At 36.7% G+C, this 19,171-nt stretch overlaps 4 protein-coding genes across 6 annotated transcripts; all 4 read right to left on the reverse strand.

Moving 5' to 3' along the window:
• On the reverse strand, positions 1-2,995 carry LOC132912015 (uncharacterized). Its single transcript, XM_060969098.1, has 2 exons — positions 2,403-2,995; positions 1-1,311 (listed from the first exon to the last, which is right to left on the reverse strand). The coding sequence occupies exons 1-2, from the start codon at positions 2,952-2,954 to the stop codon at positions 19-21; spliced, it is 1,845 nt and encodes a 614-aa protein (XP_060825081.1). The 5' UTR covers positions 2,955-2,995; the 3' UTR covers positions 1-18.
• Positions 2,996-5,330: 2,335 nt separating this feature from the next.
• LOC132912017 (serine protease HTRA2, mitochondrial) lies at positions 5,331-7,357 on the reverse strand. Its single transcript, XM_060969102.1, has 7 exons — positions 6,949-7,357; positions 6,744-6,867; positions 6,562-6,648; positions 6,267-6,461; positions 6,051-6,201; positions 5,801-5,969; positions 5,331-5,703 (listed from the first exon to the last, which is right to left on the reverse strand). Exons 1-7 carry the CDS (start codon positions 7,335-7,337, stop codon positions 5,541-5,543), a joined length of 1,278 nt encoding a protein of 425 aa, XP_060825085.1. The 5' UTR covers positions 7,338-7,357; the 3' UTR covers positions 5,331-5,540.
• A 336-nt stretch (positions 7,358-7,693) lies between these two features.
• LOC132912016 (rRNA N6-adenosine-methyltransferase ZCCHC4) lies at positions 7,694-9,997 on the reverse strand. 2 transcript variants are annotated; one of them, XM_060969101.1, is made up of 4 exons: positions 9,690-9,997; positions 9,070-9,623; positions 8,242-8,941; positions 7,694-8,173 (listed from the first exon to the last, which is right to left on the reverse strand). In XM_060969101.1, exons 2-4 carry the CDS (start codon positions 9,541-9,543, stop codon positions 7,797-7,799), a joined length of 1,551 nt encoding a protein of 516 aa, XP_060825084.1. In that variant the 5' UTR covers positions 9,544-9,623; positions 9,690-9,997; the 3' UTR covers positions 7,694-7,796. The 2 variants fall into 2 exon arrangements, with proteins under 2 accessions (XP_060825084.1, XP_060825083.1); XM_060969100.1 differs by having other exon boundaries at positions 9,723-9,996.
• Positions 9,998-10,479: 482 nt separating this feature from the next.
• Positions 10,480-19,040, reverse strand: LOC132912014 (phosphatidylinositide phosphatase SAC2). Of its 2 annotated transcripts, XM_060969096.1 has the most exons (13): positions 18,802-19,040; positions 17,973-18,349; positions 17,626-17,889; positions 17,400-17,554; positions 17,146-17,318; positions 16,897-17,089; positions 16,472-16,799; positions 16,285-16,355; positions 15,708-15,932; positions 15,136-15,357; positions 14,712-15,025; positions 14,412-14,621; positions 10,480-14,266 (listed from the first exon to the last, which is right to left on the reverse strand). In XM_060969096.1, exons 1-13 carry the CDS (start codon positions 18,896-18,898, stop codon positions 13,311-13,313), a joined length of 3,585 nt encoding a protein of 1,194 aa, XP_060825079.1. In that variant the 5' UTR covers positions 18,899-19,040; the 3' UTR covers positions 10,480-13,310. The 2 variants fall into 2 exon arrangements, with proteins under 2 accessions (XP_060825079.1, XP_060825080.1); XM_060969097.1 differs by lacking the exon at positions 15,708-15,932 and having other exon boundaries at positions 18,802-19,038.
• Positions 19,041-19,171: the final 131 nt, after the last annotated feature.

A 19,171-nucleotide genomic window follows, 5' to 3' on the forward strand; every position in this document is an offset into this window, starting at 1 on the left:
CGACGACCCATTTAATTTCTACTCGTTTCGCGGATCTATTCGTTTCGAATAAATCGGTACATTGACAACGGGATGAAGCTGAGCAATGGGTGTAGCCTTAACTAGCCACGCAGGTTCGATTTTCACCTTGGAATCGCCATGAATCTGACTGATCCCATGACTGAAAACGGATGTAGTAACCGTAGCTGTAGCCAGATCAGCTTCCTTGGCAGTTGGTATCACGGGAACAGCCTCTTTAACGATTCCAGCAGTAGTAATCGGTACGTTCTTCTTCTCCACGGCTACGGGAATACTTTCTTTAGCAACGACGCTTGGAATACCAGGGATAGCTACATCTTCGTCGGTGATTTTCCATGGTCCATGAATCTGACTGACACCGTGACTAGAGATGGACGTGGTTACGGACGAGGTGCCAATTTCAACAGCTGGGATAACAGGTATAGCTTGCTCGGCGATGACGGGCACCGCAGCAACAGTTCCCCTAGGGACGATGGTAGAAGCAATGTAATTAGCCGGCGGGGAAGATCGGACGATGGTCAATGGCTCTGGATTTATCTTAACCGCGTCTTTGGGACTGGGCCCCTCGATTCCCAACTGCTTGTGCAATTCTATGCGATTCTCGTGATAGGTAGGCGCGCGAGCGAGCACCGGCAACCCTTCCAATATGGTCTGCACCGGCAGGATCGGCTGCAGGTCAACCGGTTTCGCCTTGGCCTCGCCTTCCGCCACGTCCAATCGCGCGCTGCTGTGCACTTGAACTTGACTCTGATGCGAGGTCGCCAGCGGAATGTCGTTGCTCAACAACAGAGGTTGCGACACGATCTGTGGCGAATCTTGCGCGCCATACTTACCCTTATCCTTATCAAAATTCTCAGATTGCCCGTTCCGATTTCCATTATTTTCATTAGAATCCACGTTCGAATCCTCCAAGCTGCGACGTCTTCTGCGACTGAACGTCCAAGATGCTTCGCCTGCGCTCCCGGCGAGGACGATGCCAGTCGTTTCGCTGTTAGAATTTTCATCCGACGGAATATTCGTCGCGGCTACACGGAATCCTTTCTCATCGGCGACGTAGAAGGCTGATTGAAGAATTCCATTGGCGTCCACATAGCTGTAGGAACCACGGAGAATTCCATCGGCGTCTTTGATCTCTTCTTTCGCGGATGGCCCACCAGCGTAGCTGTAAGCATGTTCACCTGTCCTCGTGTTCTGGAAATGATTGAACACGGGCACAGGGCTGGACAAGTACGCGTACGGGACCAGGTTCAGACGTACTGCTGAAGCTAGGCTCAGAGCCAGCAACAACGGAATCTGAAAGGAAAACGGTGAATGATCAGCGTAGAAAATCGGAATATTTTATTAACGTTCGATTACTCGCAGCTGAATTTTATCGCTCTTTCCACTAACGTACGACAATTCAAATTTCTCGAAATTATTTTGTATCGGCAACTGAAAATATCTAGAATATTCTAGAGATTCACAACGTATCGTACACAACGACAGCGGTCGTTTGACTTTCAACAACGTAAAATATCGCATCGATCGTGGCCAGTACGAATACTCGCGTTCTAATAGGTGTTCGAGTTTGGTTTAATTACAAAAAGACATAGCAGTCCGTTTAGTCGAATTAACTTGCTGCAAGACTGCAAGTCTTATTACTTATTTTTATAGTTGACAGTTCGGATATACGTACTATCGTATTATAATTGCCCATCCGTTAACAGGATTATGTAACATATAACAGGATTCCGGAAGATTTGAAAATTGCTGTTTCATAAGCGAAGAGAATTTTCACCGGTGATAAGGAAAATCTGAGAATTAGCGTTACCTACCGGACGAATTTTAACGTTTATCTGCTTTAAACGTCTAACAAGCAACTGCGATTAGACAAAAAAAAAAAAAAAAGAATTAAATCTACTCGATAACTAAGTACTGATCGTTAAAAAAAAAAAAAGAAAAAGTATCAATAACTAAGGGATAATAAGTAGTCAGGGACAATAGCCAGTTGATAACAGAAATCAGAATTTCTACAACGTTGTCCTCATATCAACGATCTGATATCTAAAAGCATGTTCCACCCCTATTCAACGAATGAAAAGAAAGATATCAGAAGCGAAAAGCTACAACCTCTATCCTCGCGTCGTTGATCTTCGTATTACGATACCCAATTACCGTAACTCTCGACAAAAATCCAAATAATACAATTTCCCAATAACAAACCAGCTCAACCCTCGTAAAAAAAAAAACCATTCTCTATCCTCGAGCCTCTCTTTTGAAAATTTCAACGCTCTCGTATTTAATCACCTGATTAATCCGATCTACCTAATCCATCGAATTAATAATAACTTAATAGATCATTCGCCTAACGAAAGATTAGAAGATAATAAGAGGGTGTCACTTACCAGTGATTGCATCTTGCGATCGGTTGACGTATTCCCTGTGCGAACCTCCTTGCTCGACGAGGGACTGTTCGGGCTGTGCACCTTGCTTCCGATCTGGTTTTGACTTATATACACGGCAGAGGGGAAAACACCGAGTCGGCGCGGCGCGACGGTGTCTTCGAACCAGGAACCAGCGGAATCGTCGAAGGACAGGCGGATCCGTTCACCGAATCCCTCGATCCGGAATCCGGCATCTTTCGCCACGCCCTCCGCTTCTTCTTCTTCTTCTTCTTCTTCTCCTCCTCCTTCTTCTTCTTCTTCCTCTTCTGTATCAATTGCCCGTTTATTTGCTCGCGTCTCGTTTTCTCGCCGCTTCGGCCAAGGACTAGATCCGCGTTTTCTGTAATGGAATACCGGAGACTGCGGATACCGATGCTTTGCTCGATTGTTTGTCGAAAAGAATGGAATTTGTTTGAGATCTTTCTTTAAGAGTAAAACTATCGGCAAGCAAAGTACAAAAATTGTATGAAAGAAATTGAAAAAGAAAAGTGGAGGTGACGCAAACATGTACATACCGCAAGCAGGAAAACAACATTTTATCTAGAAAACTTCCAAGAGAAGCGTTAAAGGAAAAGTCAATATTTAGCTGTATATTATATTTTAATTCTTGCGCGAGTGTTAGATCACACTTTTACCTATTCTTGGACTTATCTTAATCCAACGCTATGATGAGTAGAGTACTCTTTTTTAAGTTTCATCAAGTACGTATACAAGCTAGTTTATGATTCATTCTCGAATCGATAGATTTCCAAACGTAATAGGACGCGCGATTACGTTTCTCGATGGCTATCGTCTTTCGTTCTCGGCCATCGACAACTCGACCATCCTTGGTCCTGCTATCTTACAGCAGGATAAAATTGTTCGGCTACCGCAGCCTTTTCCCCGGCTATCCGAGAATCCTCCCTTGTCGCGATAAAGTCGCCGTGCCAAGGCTACTACTCACAATGACCCGGACGTGGCCGGACAAATGATCGAACGAGCCCCGATTGTCCTGTACCGCTGCGTATCGCGAGCATCCTGGCTCTGAAGCGTAATGGCAACAACGTGTCCGAGAAATTATTTGTCAGTGTCAACGACGACACGCAGCAAAGGCAAGTAGAATGCTTCGTTGTGCTTTTGCTGTAGCGGATTGCAATTGCAGCCAAGTTGCAGAAATGCATCCCCGAGTCTCGGACTCTGCGTAGTACGACCTTTTCCTTGACCTTTTCATCTGTTTTTTCCAGTTCGAAGATGCATAGTAGTAGCTTTAAGTAGTTGTACAGTTTATAGGAAGTTTATAGGAAGATCGATTTATAGAAAGATCGACAGCTTTAAGAGTGGTAGAAAACCTAATTTTCAACGAATTTTCAACTTTTTTCTCGCTAAATCGTTAGTAATCGATGGTAATCGCCTTCTCCAATCCTCTTAATTACTCCGCTAATTTCTTCGTTTTTTGAAGTGTCTCGAGGTATTTCAAGTCCCACGTGTATCTTACGTTCCAAGTAAAGTTACGTTATACAGGCTGTTTCAAAATAATAATTAAATATTTTTAATTAAACGAAGAAAACGATAAAATCTCAATCTTGTTTCAATTGTTAATTAAAGAGAACATTTTCGATTAAGAACGGTTCAATCTGTATCAGACCTGAAACAAAGCCTGCTCTCTTGTACGTCTCTCGGCGTACCAGGTCTCCCAAGGAAATTTCTCGCTGTTGGTGACCGTTTTCGATGGAAAATCAGCATGAAACTTCATCGAGTCGTAGGCGATGCTGGTCGTCGCTCTGTCGCTGTAGAGCCCCCCGATATCGAGCCTCGTTCGTCTTCGTGGCCGTTTGTTCCCCAGCTACCGAGAATCGCCAAGCAAGCACGTAGAAAGTGACAACGTTCCCGCGTAGGCGAGCCACATTCGGCAAAATCGTGAACAATCGGAGGATAAGATACCTGTGTACGCGAGAAACTCCAACTATCTGGCGAAAGGAAGATAAACGAGGAAAAATAGTGGAACGATGTAGAAGCGTAGTGATCGTAGGTAGACGCTCGAACCAAAATAGAAACTAACGCAAGGTAGAGCTTGGTACGTCAATTTATTTATCGTCAATTTTGTTTATCAAAAGGTGGCTGAAAAGTAGAAAATATGTTCAAATATAGAACATTCGAGCACATAGAAATTTAAAGATTTTATATTATTGTAATTACCGGAAGAACTGTATTGTATCTCGTGTATCGCTAAAACAACTACTCGTTCGTTTCTTCTTACCCGTTCTTCTTATAATACAATCTACTCGGCAAAGGACCATGCATAAATACATGTACATCTCAACGGAACAACTTTTAAAGTAATTTTATTGAAATATTCCACTCTACTTATTTTACCAAATCATTGATACCCTATATATGATTTTATACAAATTTCCAGTACAAAACTTTTCACTTTTCAATCCTATTCGTTAATCGTTATTAATTTACAAATATTTCAAAAGTTGCTTGTTCTTATTGTTTCTGAGAGAATTATATATGTATATATAAACATGATGACTAATGCAACGCCTATATGATGTTACAACAGTGCGAACGTAGTTAAGAATTCCAACAAGACTGGCTGCGGCCAGTATAACGTTTCCAAAAAAAAAAAAAAAAAAAAAAAAGTTATAAAACGTTAAAAGTTATAAGTACTAAAAGTTACTCGGACCACGCCTACGCTACGCTCTTCGAGATCCGGTCACATATTTGCGGAGGTCGACTGATGTCGTAAACAACATAAACATAATACTAATGGACCACACCCGGCGTACAAACGCATGTACACGTACGCAGAAGACAGTCGCGGCATCAGTCTTCGTGACAACTAGAAAATATGAAGTTAAAAAAATTATTTTTTTAAAATAATCGGCCTGTCGGTAACTCTGCCGATTGAAATAAATCTTGTCAAATATTGTTTATTTTATTATTGGATAGATGATCGCGGCTCGTTCGAAGCAATAATGCAGCGATACTGTATGGTACATAGATACAAAATTAAAGAAATGAAAGTAATTCTAGAAAGAACATCAACGACATATTTAGAGGAAGCAGTTCTGTTTCAATTTTAGTTTCAATAAATTGTACTACTAGATGCATAATTTAAATTTCTTCCGGCTCGATTCGCAGATGTAACACTTCTAGGCCTCTGATCACAGTCATTCTCAAGATTCTGGACGATTCTATGGCTTTGTAGATACTGGCGGACGATTCCACTTCCTCGTCATTCACATGCGTCACGATATCACCAGCTTGTAAACCTCCCCTGAAATTTTTACACAAACATATGTTCTTTCTATATAGAATAGTTATTCTTAACGATACAACGAGTGCAACGAGAGTAATGATTTTTTTAAACATACAAGTGTGCTGGCGACCCTACGATGACTTTATAAATCAGAACTCCATATCTGATGTTGTGTGGAATTCCTTTCAATTTTTTTTGCAATTCGTAGAAAAGATCCGGGGTGAGGGTGAGCATTGTAACCCCGATATATTGAGTTTTTGGTTTCTCCGAGGCAAATTGTGTACCTAATATAGTATGATTTCGTTTTAGAATTTTCGTCTTAAATATTTCTATTTCGCGCTTTTCTATTGTCCAGTATTACATACCTTTGCCTTTCCTGCGCATTTCTGCTTTTTTCAAAAAATCTTTAGCATAGTCTATGGGTATCGCAAAAGAAATACCGGACGTCACCTTCATTGCATTTATACCAATCGCTTCTGCATCTAAATTAACCAATGGACCACCTGAATTGCCAAACTGAAGCACAACATTTTTAATACGAAAATATTTCATAGAAATTGCGATGCTGATGAAAAACTAACAGTGATCGCCGCATCTGTTTGTATATAAGCCATCTGTTTGTTAAGAAGGCCAAGTTCTTGGCTATGCCTGCTTACGCTGCTTATTACACCACTCGTTATTGTGTTACTTAAAGCTAACGGAGATCCAATAGCCACTACAAATTCTCCTGGCCTAAGATTCGTAGAAGAACCCAGCCTCATTACCGGTAAGTTCTTCTGTACAAAAAATCGACAATCGCGATGTCAAAATATTATAAATTACATACACTTATCGTTTTTTTTTATCATTTCTTTATCGTATAGAAGATATATAAACCTTGTTAATTCGCACAGTTGCAAGATCGCTGTGGACATCGATGTCTTCCACGACGCCGGTATAAGTAGTTCCATCGTAAAGGCGTACCTGCGAAATAGATTGCATGAAAATTTCTGAAAGAACACGTACGATATTAATCCCTGTAATACAACAATAACTATTCGATATATCGTAACAGTTACCTTGACGGTTGTATTAGGCTTAGCAGTAACAACATGAGCATTTGTCAATATCAAACCATCTGATTCAACGATGAAACCAGATCCATTGCTTATATTGAACGGTTTACCTGTTTGGAAATCAAATCTATTTTCTCATTAATGATTACTGGAAATTACGATTACTTATGTTACAGTTATCTTCTTACAGATTGAAATCTGCATTTACCTTCTGTTGTTTTGGATTTCAATGTACACTACCGCAGGAGCTGATTTCTCAACCACGTCAGCTATAAAATTATACCTACTTCTATTATTATTTCCATCCCAAGAAACTGGTTTAGCATGTATCGTGAACATCGGATTTATCAGGTTGCTGAGTCGGTTCTGGCAATCCTCCTTCCATTTGTACAAAATATAACCAAAACCGGAGAAGAAAATGGTGTAAAACAAGACATTTCTAATTGTTTTGTCAGAAATTCGAGACTTCTGGTCTTGCGTGTACGAATGTTTGTATTGTGTAAAACGATCCACAAACGAAATTGTTAAGAGTTGTTTATACTGGAACTGATTTCTTTTTAAAACGGACCAAGAAGTACGTGTCAAGGGGGCAGCCATTTTTTGACTTCCAGCCAATGGTAACTGAGCGTTTCAGTTGTATTGTTCGATGCCAAATACCAATCCCGCGAAAGTCGATTTCTAATTGAAAATTTATCAAACAAATATATTAGTTAAAAATCATAAAAATCATGAATTATATTCGATTCCGACAGAAATAAACCGAACCTTTTTACCAAAAGTATTATACTTATAGTATAGTATTATACTCAAGTTCAAAAGATTATCGTAGAAACGATGTATCTCGAACATTATTTGTAATTGCAATATCATAATGTAGCTCATAGCCTCCCTTCGGTTATATGATCTGCTCGGATCATTAAAAAAATCATACAAACAAGTCGTATAAGCACATATATTTTCTTGAACAAGTTTCTTTTATTAAAGTGTATATGCACATATATTACATCAATAAGAAATCTTATGTACAATACAGAGAATATGATTTTTAACTTCCGTTTATGATAATCGTACTGTTTGTTGTTTCTTTGTTCTTTTCTTTCTACTTACAACGCCGTTTGGCTTATTCTGTAACTTTTTAATCTTTTTATCCATCTTCAACAGTTGAGACTTCTTCGAAGCTTTTACTTTAAACTCCGTTGTTACTTTTCTCTTCGTTTCTTTTTTCTCCGAACTTTTCGCTGCTTTTTTAATATTTTCAATTATTGGTTCTTCCTTCTCTTCTCCGGATTCACGCGAATCGTTCACCTTCTTCTTTTTAACGTCGTTGATCGCCTCATTTTCGTCACTAGCCTTGCGTTTTTTAACTTTCTTAGTCTCCGCCACTGTGTCTGGATGAATTTCTTCACTCGTATCACATTCTATCTCAGTATGACCTACAAATAATAAAACAAGTCTTATATACGATTCCATTACGTTCGTTACAAAAATAAAAATTACATACCAGCTTCGTTACACTTTAAACATTTTCCGGTGACTTTCGGCTTTTGGCCACATAGATGTTTCGTTACGACACATCTTTTACATGTTACGCAATGCTTCCAATAAGGTTTTACACATCGTTTGCATATATCACAGTGTTTATACGTGAGGCCATTTTTCGAGGTACACTCTTGGCATTTTTTACAATGCTTATTCTCCTTAGCAACCCACTTCTGACATTTTTTGCAATATCTATAACCGTTCGATTTTGGAAGTTCAACCAAGTTTAACGGTACATTTGTAAAAATTCTAATAGGCGACGGTGACTTTGTGGTATTGGAGTCCGTTATAAATAACGGATGATTATCATAAGATACTTTGTAATCGGTCATTTTCAGGTCCTTCAGACCTCCTGGTACACCAGGTGGATTACTCTTTTGTTTCATTATAGATTCCATAAAATATGGAAATATGAACATAATTCTTAAACAATTCTCTTCATCCTCTATGTTATTCCATTTTTTATGAAGATCAGAGATTCTTTTTATAGTCCAAGACATTGGTTCCACCCTACTACCAAATGGTGGATCGCATACCAAGTACGTGCCCTTTCCCCCACCTTGCATAAGAAAGTCTTTAAACACATGGACAGCGGTTTCATTAAAAAAATGATTATTCAACAGATTATACCAGCAATAATTGAGCGGTCCAAAAAAATTATGCTGCAAGTAAAGAAAAAAAAAATAAAAAAGAAAGAAAGAAAAAATGAAAAAGAAGAACACAGTATTAAGCTTATACAGTTTGTTTAAACGTTACTGCCTTAATTTGATAAATTTCTTAACAAACTTACGAATCTTCCATCAAAATCCAATAAAAGTGTGGACATTGTGTCCTCGTGATTTTCTAGAATATATTCATGAATTTTCGGAGTACCGATACAAAGAATTTGCTTCGCCCCTAATTTCACAAGTATATTTGCTATGTCCTCTGTCGATTGTTTTGTGAAGAAATACTGAGCTTCTTGCCTAGAATTTTCTAATGGTTTTAAAATTTCTGTCGGATGCCTTATCTGATAATCTGTAAGACCTTCTCTTATATCATGATTTTTGTGTTTGTTCATCGTATCCTTCTCAGTTTTACATATCAATTGTTCACAAGTATAGCAGTAACATCTGCTCTCAGGCGGCACCGACATTATATCATTAAGACGTACATATAATTGCCTGTGATGATAACGAGACATAAACTGTTTCCTCTCTTGTTCCCATTTAGCCGCTTGATGTTTTGTTAATTTTTCACCCTCTTTTAAGTAAAACTTACACATCTTTCTCTCGCGGCAAGCTGCACATACATAAAACTTCTCCAATTTGCCATTTTCATGTGTGCCAAATAATAAAGTTGGTCCTGCATAAACAGAATATCATAGTACAATATTATAAAAATATTTTTTCTACGATTTTGCGCTATTACTTTATAATATAAGGAATCTTAACGAAAAATCACCGTGTGGACATTGAGGATGTTTACTCAAATCGGACCAAAAGCATTCCATGCTCGATGTTTATCAAAATTACAGTTGCGGAACAATTTAAAAACGTTTGTTCGCGTCAATATCTGTTATAAGAGGAAAGATTGACCATGCTTGCCTGCGTAAATACTTATTTACTACACAATAAAATATTTATTTGCAAGGGTTGTCATCTCATGAACCATGCGCGAAGCATTTGCTCACGTGAAAACAAAATACACCATGTGGTTTGCATAGCAACAGCAACACGAAGTTAATCGATTGTCGACTCAATTCGAGTGCCGCTTTCGATTATCAAAACTATTTTAAACGCAGCGTCTTTCGCGAATAGTTCAAATGAATTCGGCTGATGATCGCTAGTAGTATATGCGATGAATCTTCACTTTTTGGAGAATTGATCGTAACAGTTGGATTAAAAGAAGAACCCGGATTGTCTGGATTAATGCAGAATACATTACTACTACCTCAAAGTACGTATAAAATTAGGGAGAAATTGTTTTATTTTAAATAGAAAAATTATTTCATTCGACGTGGAATAAGATATCAAGTATACATGGCCGTTGTATGTCACCTAATAATTTAATTGCTGAATGATTTTCATATAAATTATAAATTAACATTAGGAACAGAGTTTAAACGAAAATTATAGCTTAACGAATCATAATATATTTAAAAAAATATTTTTTGAATACTTAAAATAGTTTCACTTTAAGTGGAATAAAAAGGCGTTAGTTCGAGTTATTTATATTTTATTATAACATTTTTCCTACAATTGCTATGGTGTTTGCTGTATCACATACACGCACACACATACAGGCTGTTTCGTTCAACCGAAGATGGTAGAATATCTCACGAGGGGTTAAAGTTATCAAAAACAAGTTTTAGCAAAGGTTACTTGGTTCGAAGGGGAACAGCATATGGTGCAAATTATCTTTTGCACATCGAGTAATGTGAAATATTTTAAAGTCAACCTCGCTGTTTCAAATAGAACTATACATTTTTTAATAATACATTAATCTCGACATTCCTCATAAAAAGGTATTTCGTTTCTCCTCGCCTCTCATACGTTAATTTTTACAAATTAATATCAACATCCCCTGAACATCTTATGAATTAATAGTTTTTCAACGTAAGTAAGCTAATACTTTTCTTATAGGAAATTCCGAGATGGATCGATTAATGTATTACGAAATATACGGTACCATTCAAAAAAATGAAGTTGTCCTTAAAACCTCGCCCACTACTCCACATGTAAAAATGTAATTTGCACCATAGAATGCCCAATTTTGCTAAAACAATTTTCTGATAACTTTAATCCTTCGTGAGACATTCTAGCCTTTTTAGTTAAACAAAATATTCTGTATACGTTTATATGTATGTGTTACATATACATAAGGCAATTTAAGCCTCTACAGGCTATATAAATATCTTCGTGCGTTGTTTTGTCATGATCGTTTGTAATGTCCTGTCATAAAAATACAGATAATAATATATTATATTACAATATTTGAATGTCTAATCTCAATTGGACCATAGGTATATACGTATTAATACGAAAAAGGGAACAAAAAAATATATAAATTTTCCATTTCCTTCGGTAATTCTTTTCTTTCTAATACTGTATCGATAAATAAATATCTCGTTAATCGTTAAAATTATATTAAAAATAAACTGGTCTATGTATATATACCTGGAATTAATAAATCAGAATATGATTCGCGTGTTGAATTTTGTTAGAACGAGTGAAAACAGTTTTGTCTTTTATATTCGTTTTAAAGCATCTCTAAAGAATCTACAGAATCGACACATCCTTATATTTTCACGCTTTTCTTTCTGTTTCTCTTTTCTTTCTCTTTTTTCTTTCTTTCCTTTAATCATCTTAGGCTGTGTTCATTCTGCCAGATTATATATCACAGACTATCCGTTTACAGTTGGGAAAAAACATTCACTAGAAAAACTCTTACCTTGTAATACTTCTACTAACGTGTCAGTGCAACTATGAATACATGTTTACAGGATATTGTTACACTAAATTGAATTACTCGTATGTACACAGAAAGAAATAGCCACCTAGATTTGTAACTCGTGTTATTTGGACTATATATACATATAATATATATATATATATATATATATATATATATATATATATATATATCGTCGTACATAGATTAGTATTAAATAACAACGTGTACCTGCTTTTTTTCTTTTTTTTTTATCGTCTACATATCCATATCCATATATGCAACTCTCCTTCCTATTATTTATTAAATGTAATATACATAATACTGCAAATGTGCATGTATATAAATACTATGATTGTTCCTTTTTCCTGGAACGACTTGTATGTTTCAATTGTTATGAAATTATATACAGAGGAAAAAAAAGAAACGGATCACCAACAAAGCACTTTTTCCTTTCCTTTCTATATCCAAAATAATTCTCGAACTTAATCATATTTGGAATTCTAAGAATTTACCCACTGTTATCGTCGGTCGAATGTCTACGTCTAGACTTTATAACAATCAATAATTACTAGTTTTCTGCACATCATATATATATATATATATCTTCGGAAAAATCATCTTTGCCAAATTCATCTCACTGTTACATTTTAATCAGCAATCGCAACGTTGTTTCATTAAACTGCTAATTTTAAGTAATTCTTCGTATATATGTACATAATTGACTACAAAGCTTCTTCATTTAACTTACTGCATAAACAGATTTTCGGTTTACGAATGTTTACAAGTCGTCACACAAACGTCGTTTGCACGCGTGGCTCCGGAAATTTAGAAAACCGAAAGTCTACGACATATATTACAAATAAATAAAACCATTAAAAAATTTGTTTATGCAGCAGGCGTTAAGGCTTCAAAGAATGCTGGGATTAAATTTCATTGTATAAGCACGTACGTGTGTCTTTTCCTTTTTTCTTCTTCTTTTTTCTTTTCCTTTTTCCCCCTTTTTTTTTCTTTTTCTTTTTTTTTCTTTTTTTTTTTTCTTTTTTTTTTTCCTTTTGATAAATTCACAATCTCTAATGTCTAAATGCAATACTAGGAGTCGTTTGGTAAAATCCATAAAAAGGCTGTCGCGATTAAAATTTCGTATAAATACGCCGGAAGCATATTGAAAATAGGTAACAATCAGTTCGTGTAGGCTTTCATCGATGTAGAGAGTAATAGAAAATTTGTTTGTAAGTAGATACGCACAAATAGACTTGATGCGGATTAAATATTGACCACATTGTACTCTGGAAAGTAATTTGTAAGTTTCTCCACGAGTAAGATTATATAGAGAGTATCTTATCGATTAATCGTCTCATGTTTCTTTTGCACGAAGCATTTATTTGCAGGATGGCGATAATTGAGAGTTTAAGATATAATGAAAAATATTCAGACACGCGCACCGAGATGTTCGAACCGATTCTCTGAATTAAAAGATGCTAAAAAGTAACAAAATGATTATTTAAAAATCCTTTATGCAAAAGTGTCTCTAAATTATGTGGGTTTTAATTGTTTACTCGCTACTAGACATTCAGACTTCGAACTATGTCCGAAAAGTTATAAAGCTATTAGCTTGGATTGACATGTACCCCATCTCTCTTGCAATTTTCGTTGCTGTTCTACGTGATGATCCGAGAGATTTCTCTGTAATCCTACCTGTCCTGTCTTTAGCTTCCTAGGATCCAAATTTGCCCCTAAAGTCTGCACACCTTTAGCGAATTTTGAGAAAGGTGACAAGATATCTTTGGAAGTAGATGCCACAGGACTGGCTGCGTTTATTATGTTAGTCTTCATTGACTTCAAAGCGGACTCACTCTGAGAAGATGTAATATTTAGACTTAAATCTTGCTCAGACGTGGACCTTTTTTTATCCTGCAATCTATTCTCAGTCTGCAATTTGCTTCCATTTATATTACCGAGTGTCAGCTTACTATCAACCTCTCCAGTCGAATGACTGATGTTTTTGGACAGATTCAATGTTAATGGTGGCAGCATCCTTTCTTTGTCCTCGGTTACATTTTGTATAGTTATTTCAGGCGTCTTTTGAGGAGAAGCACTAACGGTACTGGTACCAGAGCCAGATTCTGGCACGCGTAAGGCTTCCTTATCGGAACTCTGTTCAGAGAATTTATTAGGTCGTATCGAAAAATCTTGGTCTTCGTTATTCTCACGAGGCTCCACTACGTCCGTGTTTTTAACACCCATTATGATACCAATAGATGGAGTATACGCCTCCATTAGATTCTTATTGTGACTGAAATTTTCTGGCTTTTCTAAAGGAACAGGAGGAACGTCAATGTCCTCGTCGTCGCTACTGCTACTGCCACTGCTACGTTTCCCTTGCACATTGCCCGAGATGTCTCTACTCCCAACGGTGAATGTCGGCTTCAGAGGTGCCTCAGACCTTCTACCTATGCTTCTTGCTATGTCAATTGGTTTCCTAGCGCTGAAGCTATGACTTAACTTATTTAGTTTGCTAAATTGCTCAGTCATGTTGCTTAAAGCTTTCGTTCCTACAATTGCATAACGCATTTTGCAATTATCGCTAGTTATTGCTTCAACGTTTACTTTAAATATATATTTATAAACGAAATCTGACATGGTTTAACTAACAATTATTAATTGTTCGAAAGTCAGATTCTTTTGTTAGAAACGTACCTGCGCTTTTAAGAGCTAGTAACTGTGTCTCTGAAACATTTCTAGTCAATTCTGGGAATGACGAAATGTCCAGTAGACCCGTGGTTCCCCTGCTATTCACTATTTTACTCTTTCGTCTATCTAACGTGACGTTCATTGCTATAGGAATCTTTGGTAAACCGGCTATCTCCATCGCCACAGAGATAGCCTCGCAAATTGATCTTAAAGACTCTGAAATATACGAATTAACGTAGTAGCCAAAATTAATTGCCATAGATCCAGATATGAATATGATAGATCATATTTGAAATTATATCCTACCTATACTTTCTTCCTCTGTCTTTATAACAACAGCCATGTTATTAAAAAATCGTAAATTTGTACTGCGGAACATGTGAAAGTAACCGTATTCGTTGGCCATTTTGTAATTTATTCTAATGCAGTGGAAATGCTTATTTTTAAAAAGGGAGACAGTGCTCTCTGGCTGGCCAAACTCGATCAGTATAATGTCTTCGAGTGGAACTCTTTGGTAATTTGTGACTTTGTCGATTTGATCGTCATAATCAGCTACATAATAACTATCACGTGTTAATATTAGAATAGTGTCCATTTCTGTCTCTGTTAAGTCACCAGTTCTGTTAAAGTGGAATAAATTATAAGAGAAAACAATCCTTATGTATTATAAAAATGAAAAAGAAAGAAAAAAAAGAAATGAAAAAAATAGAAAGTTGAACATCTAACATACACAGGGTCAGCGTCTATGAGACCCCAACTGCCTAAAATAACTTCTGGATCGGGTATAAGCAATTTCTTGCAATCCTCTATCAGCAATTTTACATGAATCGCTGTAGCAGCATTATCTTCTTCTTCTGTACGCTCTTGAAATACTTCTTCGTTCACCGAGTTTCCTAACATCATATCGATCGTGGCCTGCCTATAGACATCCTTGAAGCGGTTTAAATAGTATCTGAAAGTACACGGGCCTCCTAAGCACTTGCTTTGAAGCTACATAAAAAAAAGTAAAACAGAATTGAAATAAAAAATGATGATAGGACACCGTCATAAAGGGAGCAGGAGTTCCACTCAGGGTTATTAAGATAAACCGAAAAGCAATCCACCATGCAAGTAAAAAAAGAAAATTATGTTCAACATAACGTCAAACTGATTATAACGTATGGAGTCACAGTCCGAGTATTGAATGTCGTCTTGTATCGTCTTTTCTTTTTTATAAAGCAACAACTGGTTTATTGTTTTCAAAATAACACAATTTATTTATTGCTCGAGCGAAAAACTTTCAACCCACAGCCAAGAACGAACCTTGCCAAATCATACATAGCACTGGCATAGAGAATGTCAGGATAAGTAGCAAGTTGAAGCTCTATGTTTGGTGGTTTCACGGGTATTAGCTCAAGGCAGCAATTGTCAAGGATGTCTAAATAGTGCGACCAATCGGTGTTCAGTTGATTAACATCGATAGGGTTCCCTAGCAAGGTATCTATCGCCGCTTGACGCATGTCATCCATAAAGTGTTGCTGAAAATATCTATGGGAAAATGAAAGGATTGTGTCAAGGATCGTATGTACGTATAAGATATGTCAATAGTTAAGCGATGATTTGGCTTAAAAAAAAAAAGAAAGAAAGAAAGAAAAAAAAATAAAGAAAGAGAGAAAGAAGACATTATTAAGTGTTATTGATATCTAACGACGATAGTAATAGCCTGTAAGACTTTATTCGTTCTAAGAAATTACAACACCTAACAGCTTGTATGTTCGCGAGATATCTTGAATAATGGACGAATAATCGTAAAATGATGTATCGTGTAGGATATGTGAATGAGAATGGTGTTCTATTGCAATGTGACGAGTGGTATGTCATAATTCTGATCCAAATGTACCTGTTTGCAGAATTCATGCCATCTTTCATTAAACCGGTAAACTTTCTTTCCCCTGTTCTTGTGTAATCTCCCTATAAGCAATAAAATAAACTACTATCATAGAAGTTCAACCATCTTTAGATTTTGCTTATGGTTAATTCGTAATGGTTAGAGTAAAACCAACGTGTTTACTACGTGAGGTACGAACCTTGAGGGCGTTTGTACCGGCATATTGTTTACTGATAATGTCGCCATTATTCGCCCAAAGCAACTGAAACGTTTGTCGGATATTTGTCGGTAACGTTCCGTCCGGCGGTATTAGTCCTAGCTTTGAAAACTGCATTTCCATCACAGCTTTACCTAAAGCGGTTTGCACCACATTCGTTCTATCTAAACAATCTATGCAATTCACCCGAAATACTCCTTTCTGCATGCATATTGTGCCTTGCTTGTCGCGCCAACAGTACCCTATGTCTGACAATACCGCAGCTAATGCACTGACCAGGATAGACACATTTTCAAAATGCATCCCCCGACTGTGTTAGATATATATATATATATAAAAAAAAAAAAAAGAAAACATTAGCGACGATTTTTGATAATTCACTAGCTCAAATCTTTCTAACTGCTTACCAATATTCATGAAAATCGAAAGTTGTATATGTTATATCTGGATGATTATAATTTAGTACATGGTTACTATAGGCTTCCCAAATTACCTTCTCCTTGCCAGTTTGTTCTACAAGATTCATGATACAAATTGGGCCGTACAACCCTAGCTCTTCGGTAAAGTGTTTCTCGAACGCAATCTGCGTTTCTGCTTCATCTAGAGGATTGAAAGTTATTATTGTTAACATTTAGATGAAATTTCTTGTTAGTTACCTCTATCTATTCGCGGTGGAGGCTTGTATTTATAGCCAGGTTGAGACCAGTATACCGGTACGCTGCCTCGTACTTGGACAAAGGATACTTGGTGATCATGGTACCAAACTAATTGCTCTGTTTCTACATAGTTTGCGCATTTTCCTTCATCGTCCACACCACGTCGCTTATATCTTTATAATGGTAAAAAGATAAGATATTTCTAAATAAATTACTCATTGGAATAATAAGAAATAAGAAAAATATATAGCTACCTTGTTCCTGCACGAAATCTACTTCTTCTCGATATTATTGCTAAATTGAAGGTTTCATGGTGTGGCTGTTCATCGATGCCCACTTCTACTTTACACTTCTCTATTTGCACATATCCCTGAATAACTGGTAATATCCATGAGTTTGCTTTATCTGTCTACAAAAATGAAATATTTTCTTAACAATAGATATCTAACAAAAACCAATTAAATTTAGAAGGGTCCTAACTTTTAAATTAATTATATCATGTAACATGTGTTTGTTCCAAAAAAATCTATCATCCACTCTTTGCCAAAGTGGTTTATTCTGTTGTTCCTCATTCCACTGTGAGTCTGTGACACAAAGCCTCTGCAAGCTATTTGTGATATCACCAGTTTGACAGAAATAAAAGGAGTCGGTTTCGGTGAAAATTTTATTTAACTCCTCCAGGATTCTCTTCTCAAATCTCTCCTTGTCTTTAACAATGTTTCGTTTACTTACTGTGGATTTTACCTGCAAACATTCTTGTCAATGCAAAAACATTTTCCTTCGTATATATGATTTCTTTATTTCTAGTTATCTATAGGGAAACCTACTTGAGATGTTGCAAGTGCAGCCGCGTGTTGAGTGGTATTTTTTATTGTGTTTGTAGCACTTTTAATAGTTCCCCATGTTTTGGCAAAGGCTGCCTTCTGCGGCACATCAAACAGTCCACCTTGACTTTTTTTCTTTGGCAAATTCTGATGCTTCTTACATGGCAAAAGTCCAATATCATTATTTTCACTGCCAAGATGCAAAAATGCGATTGATTTGACCTTATATATAATATGACCTCCATATAACTCTCCAGCTGGTGAAACTTCTTTGATCAACATTAAACGAGGTTCCAATACGCATGGTTGTTCTATTTTCCCTACAATTCCATAAAATATTCCAAGACATTCCAAATCTTTTGGAGATGCCCATTCCCAATCTGCAAATAATTTACAACTGTTAAAATTTCATAAAAATGTCAATACAAAGAAATACCTGGCTTGAAACGTAATATTGTAATGCATTATTATGTTACATTTAATTGGATTAATTAAACCATGACTTTCAGATGTTTATATAAATCATAATTTGTTGTTATTGTAACATCTCACGCGTAGAACAGTCTTCAAGGCCTTTAAGGTTTTCTATCGCTTTACATTGTTTCAACAACGTTAATTTAATTATGGTCCAATATAAAACTCCCATTTCATCAAGTACTGTTACGAAATTGAATTCATAAATGAGAATTATGGGAAATCATTTCGATTACGCTTCGCTAAGAAACAAAGGTGTTTTGAATAGGAACAGTGAACCGAGAATCGCAACGTGTATCGTACACTTGACAGGAATGTATGTATATACGCTCCTGTCAAATGAGCACCATGTACCCACCCGATTTAGCGGAAAACTCTCCTGTGTACTTGTCACACCATAGGCTGTGCCTCTCTTTCACAAAAATGAAATGCGTGTCGGTACGGAACAATTCCATGCTTCCGACTTTCTCACTGTACAGCAATTTCTACGCAGCATGTGGAATGCCAACTCCCTGAACGAAAGTCCGCCTATGACGGACACTTCGCCATTTTGCTCGTACATGAGACTATATGAAACTGACAATAGACTGGTTTCGTCGACTATATTTTCGATCAGAGTAGATGGCGATTGGATAGGATATTAATTATATATACTTACTTGTCTATATATGTAACGTTATATTATGTTACGAAAATTTCAGCTGATAAGAATTTCCAATAATCGATTC

Source organism: Bombus pascuorum, chromosome 11, assembly GCF_905332965.1.
Source record: "Bombus pascuorum chromosome 11, iyBomPasc1.1, whole genome shotgun sequence".
Classification (NCBI taxonomy): domain Eukaryota; kingdom Metazoa; phylum Arthropoda; class Insecta; order Hymenoptera; family Apidae; genus Bombus; species Bombus pascuorum.

What these genes read in the sequence shown, in the direction of transcription:
- LOC132912015 (XM_060969098.1), bottom strand. Translation starts at nt 2,954, where the DNA reads ATGTACATGTTTGCGTCACCTCCACTTTTCTTTTTCAATTTCTTTCAT. An exon ending in ATCGCAAGATGCAATCACTG is followed by an intron (nt 1,312 to 2,402) that starts GTAAGTGACACC and finishes TTTTCCTTTCAG; the next exon opens with ATTCCGTTGTTGCTGGCTCT.
- LOC132912017 (XM_060969102.1), bottom strand. Translation starts at nt 7,337, where the DNA reads ATGGCTGCCCCCTTGACACGTACTTCTTGGTCCGTTTTAAAAAGAAAT. An exon ending in AAACAGATGCGGCGATCACT is followed by an intron (nt 6,202 to 6,266) that starts GTTAGTTTTTCA and finishes GTTGTGCTTCAG; the next exon opens with TTTGGCAATTCAGGTGGTCC. An exon ending in GTAGGGTCGCCAGCACACTT is followed by an intron (nt 5,704 to 5,800) that starts GTATGTTTAAAA and finishes TAAAAATTTCAG; the next exon opens with GGGAGGTTTACAAGCTGGTG.
- LOC132912016 (XM_060969100.1), bottom strand. Translation starts at nt 9,771, where the DNA reads ATGGAATGCTTTTGGTCCGATTTGAGTAAACATCCTCAATGTCCACAC. An exon ending in ACATCCTCAATGTCCACACG is followed by an intron (nt 9,624 to 9,722) that starts GTGATTTTTCGT and finishes CTGTTTATGCAG; the next exon opens with GACCAACTTTATTATTTGGC. An exon ending in TGGATTTTGATGGAAGATTC is followed by an intron (nt 8,942 to 9,069) that starts GTAAGTTTGTTA and finishes CTTTACTTGCAG; the next exon opens with CATAATTTTTTTGGACCGCT.
- LOC132912014 (XM_060969096.1), bottom strand. Translation starts at nt 18,898, where the DNA reads ATGGAATTGTTCCGTACCGACACGCATTTCATTTTTGTGAAAGAGAGG. An exon ending in AGAGTTTTCCGCTAAATCGG is followed by an intron (nt 18,350 to 18,801) that starts GTGGGTACATGG and finishes AATTATTTGCAG; the next exon opens with ATTGGGAATGGGCATCTCCA. An exon ending in GCTATGTATGATTTGGCAAG is followed by an intron (nt 15,358 to 15,707) that starts GTTCGTTCTTGG and finishes GTGTACTTTCAG; the next exon opens with ATACTATTTAAACCGCTTCA.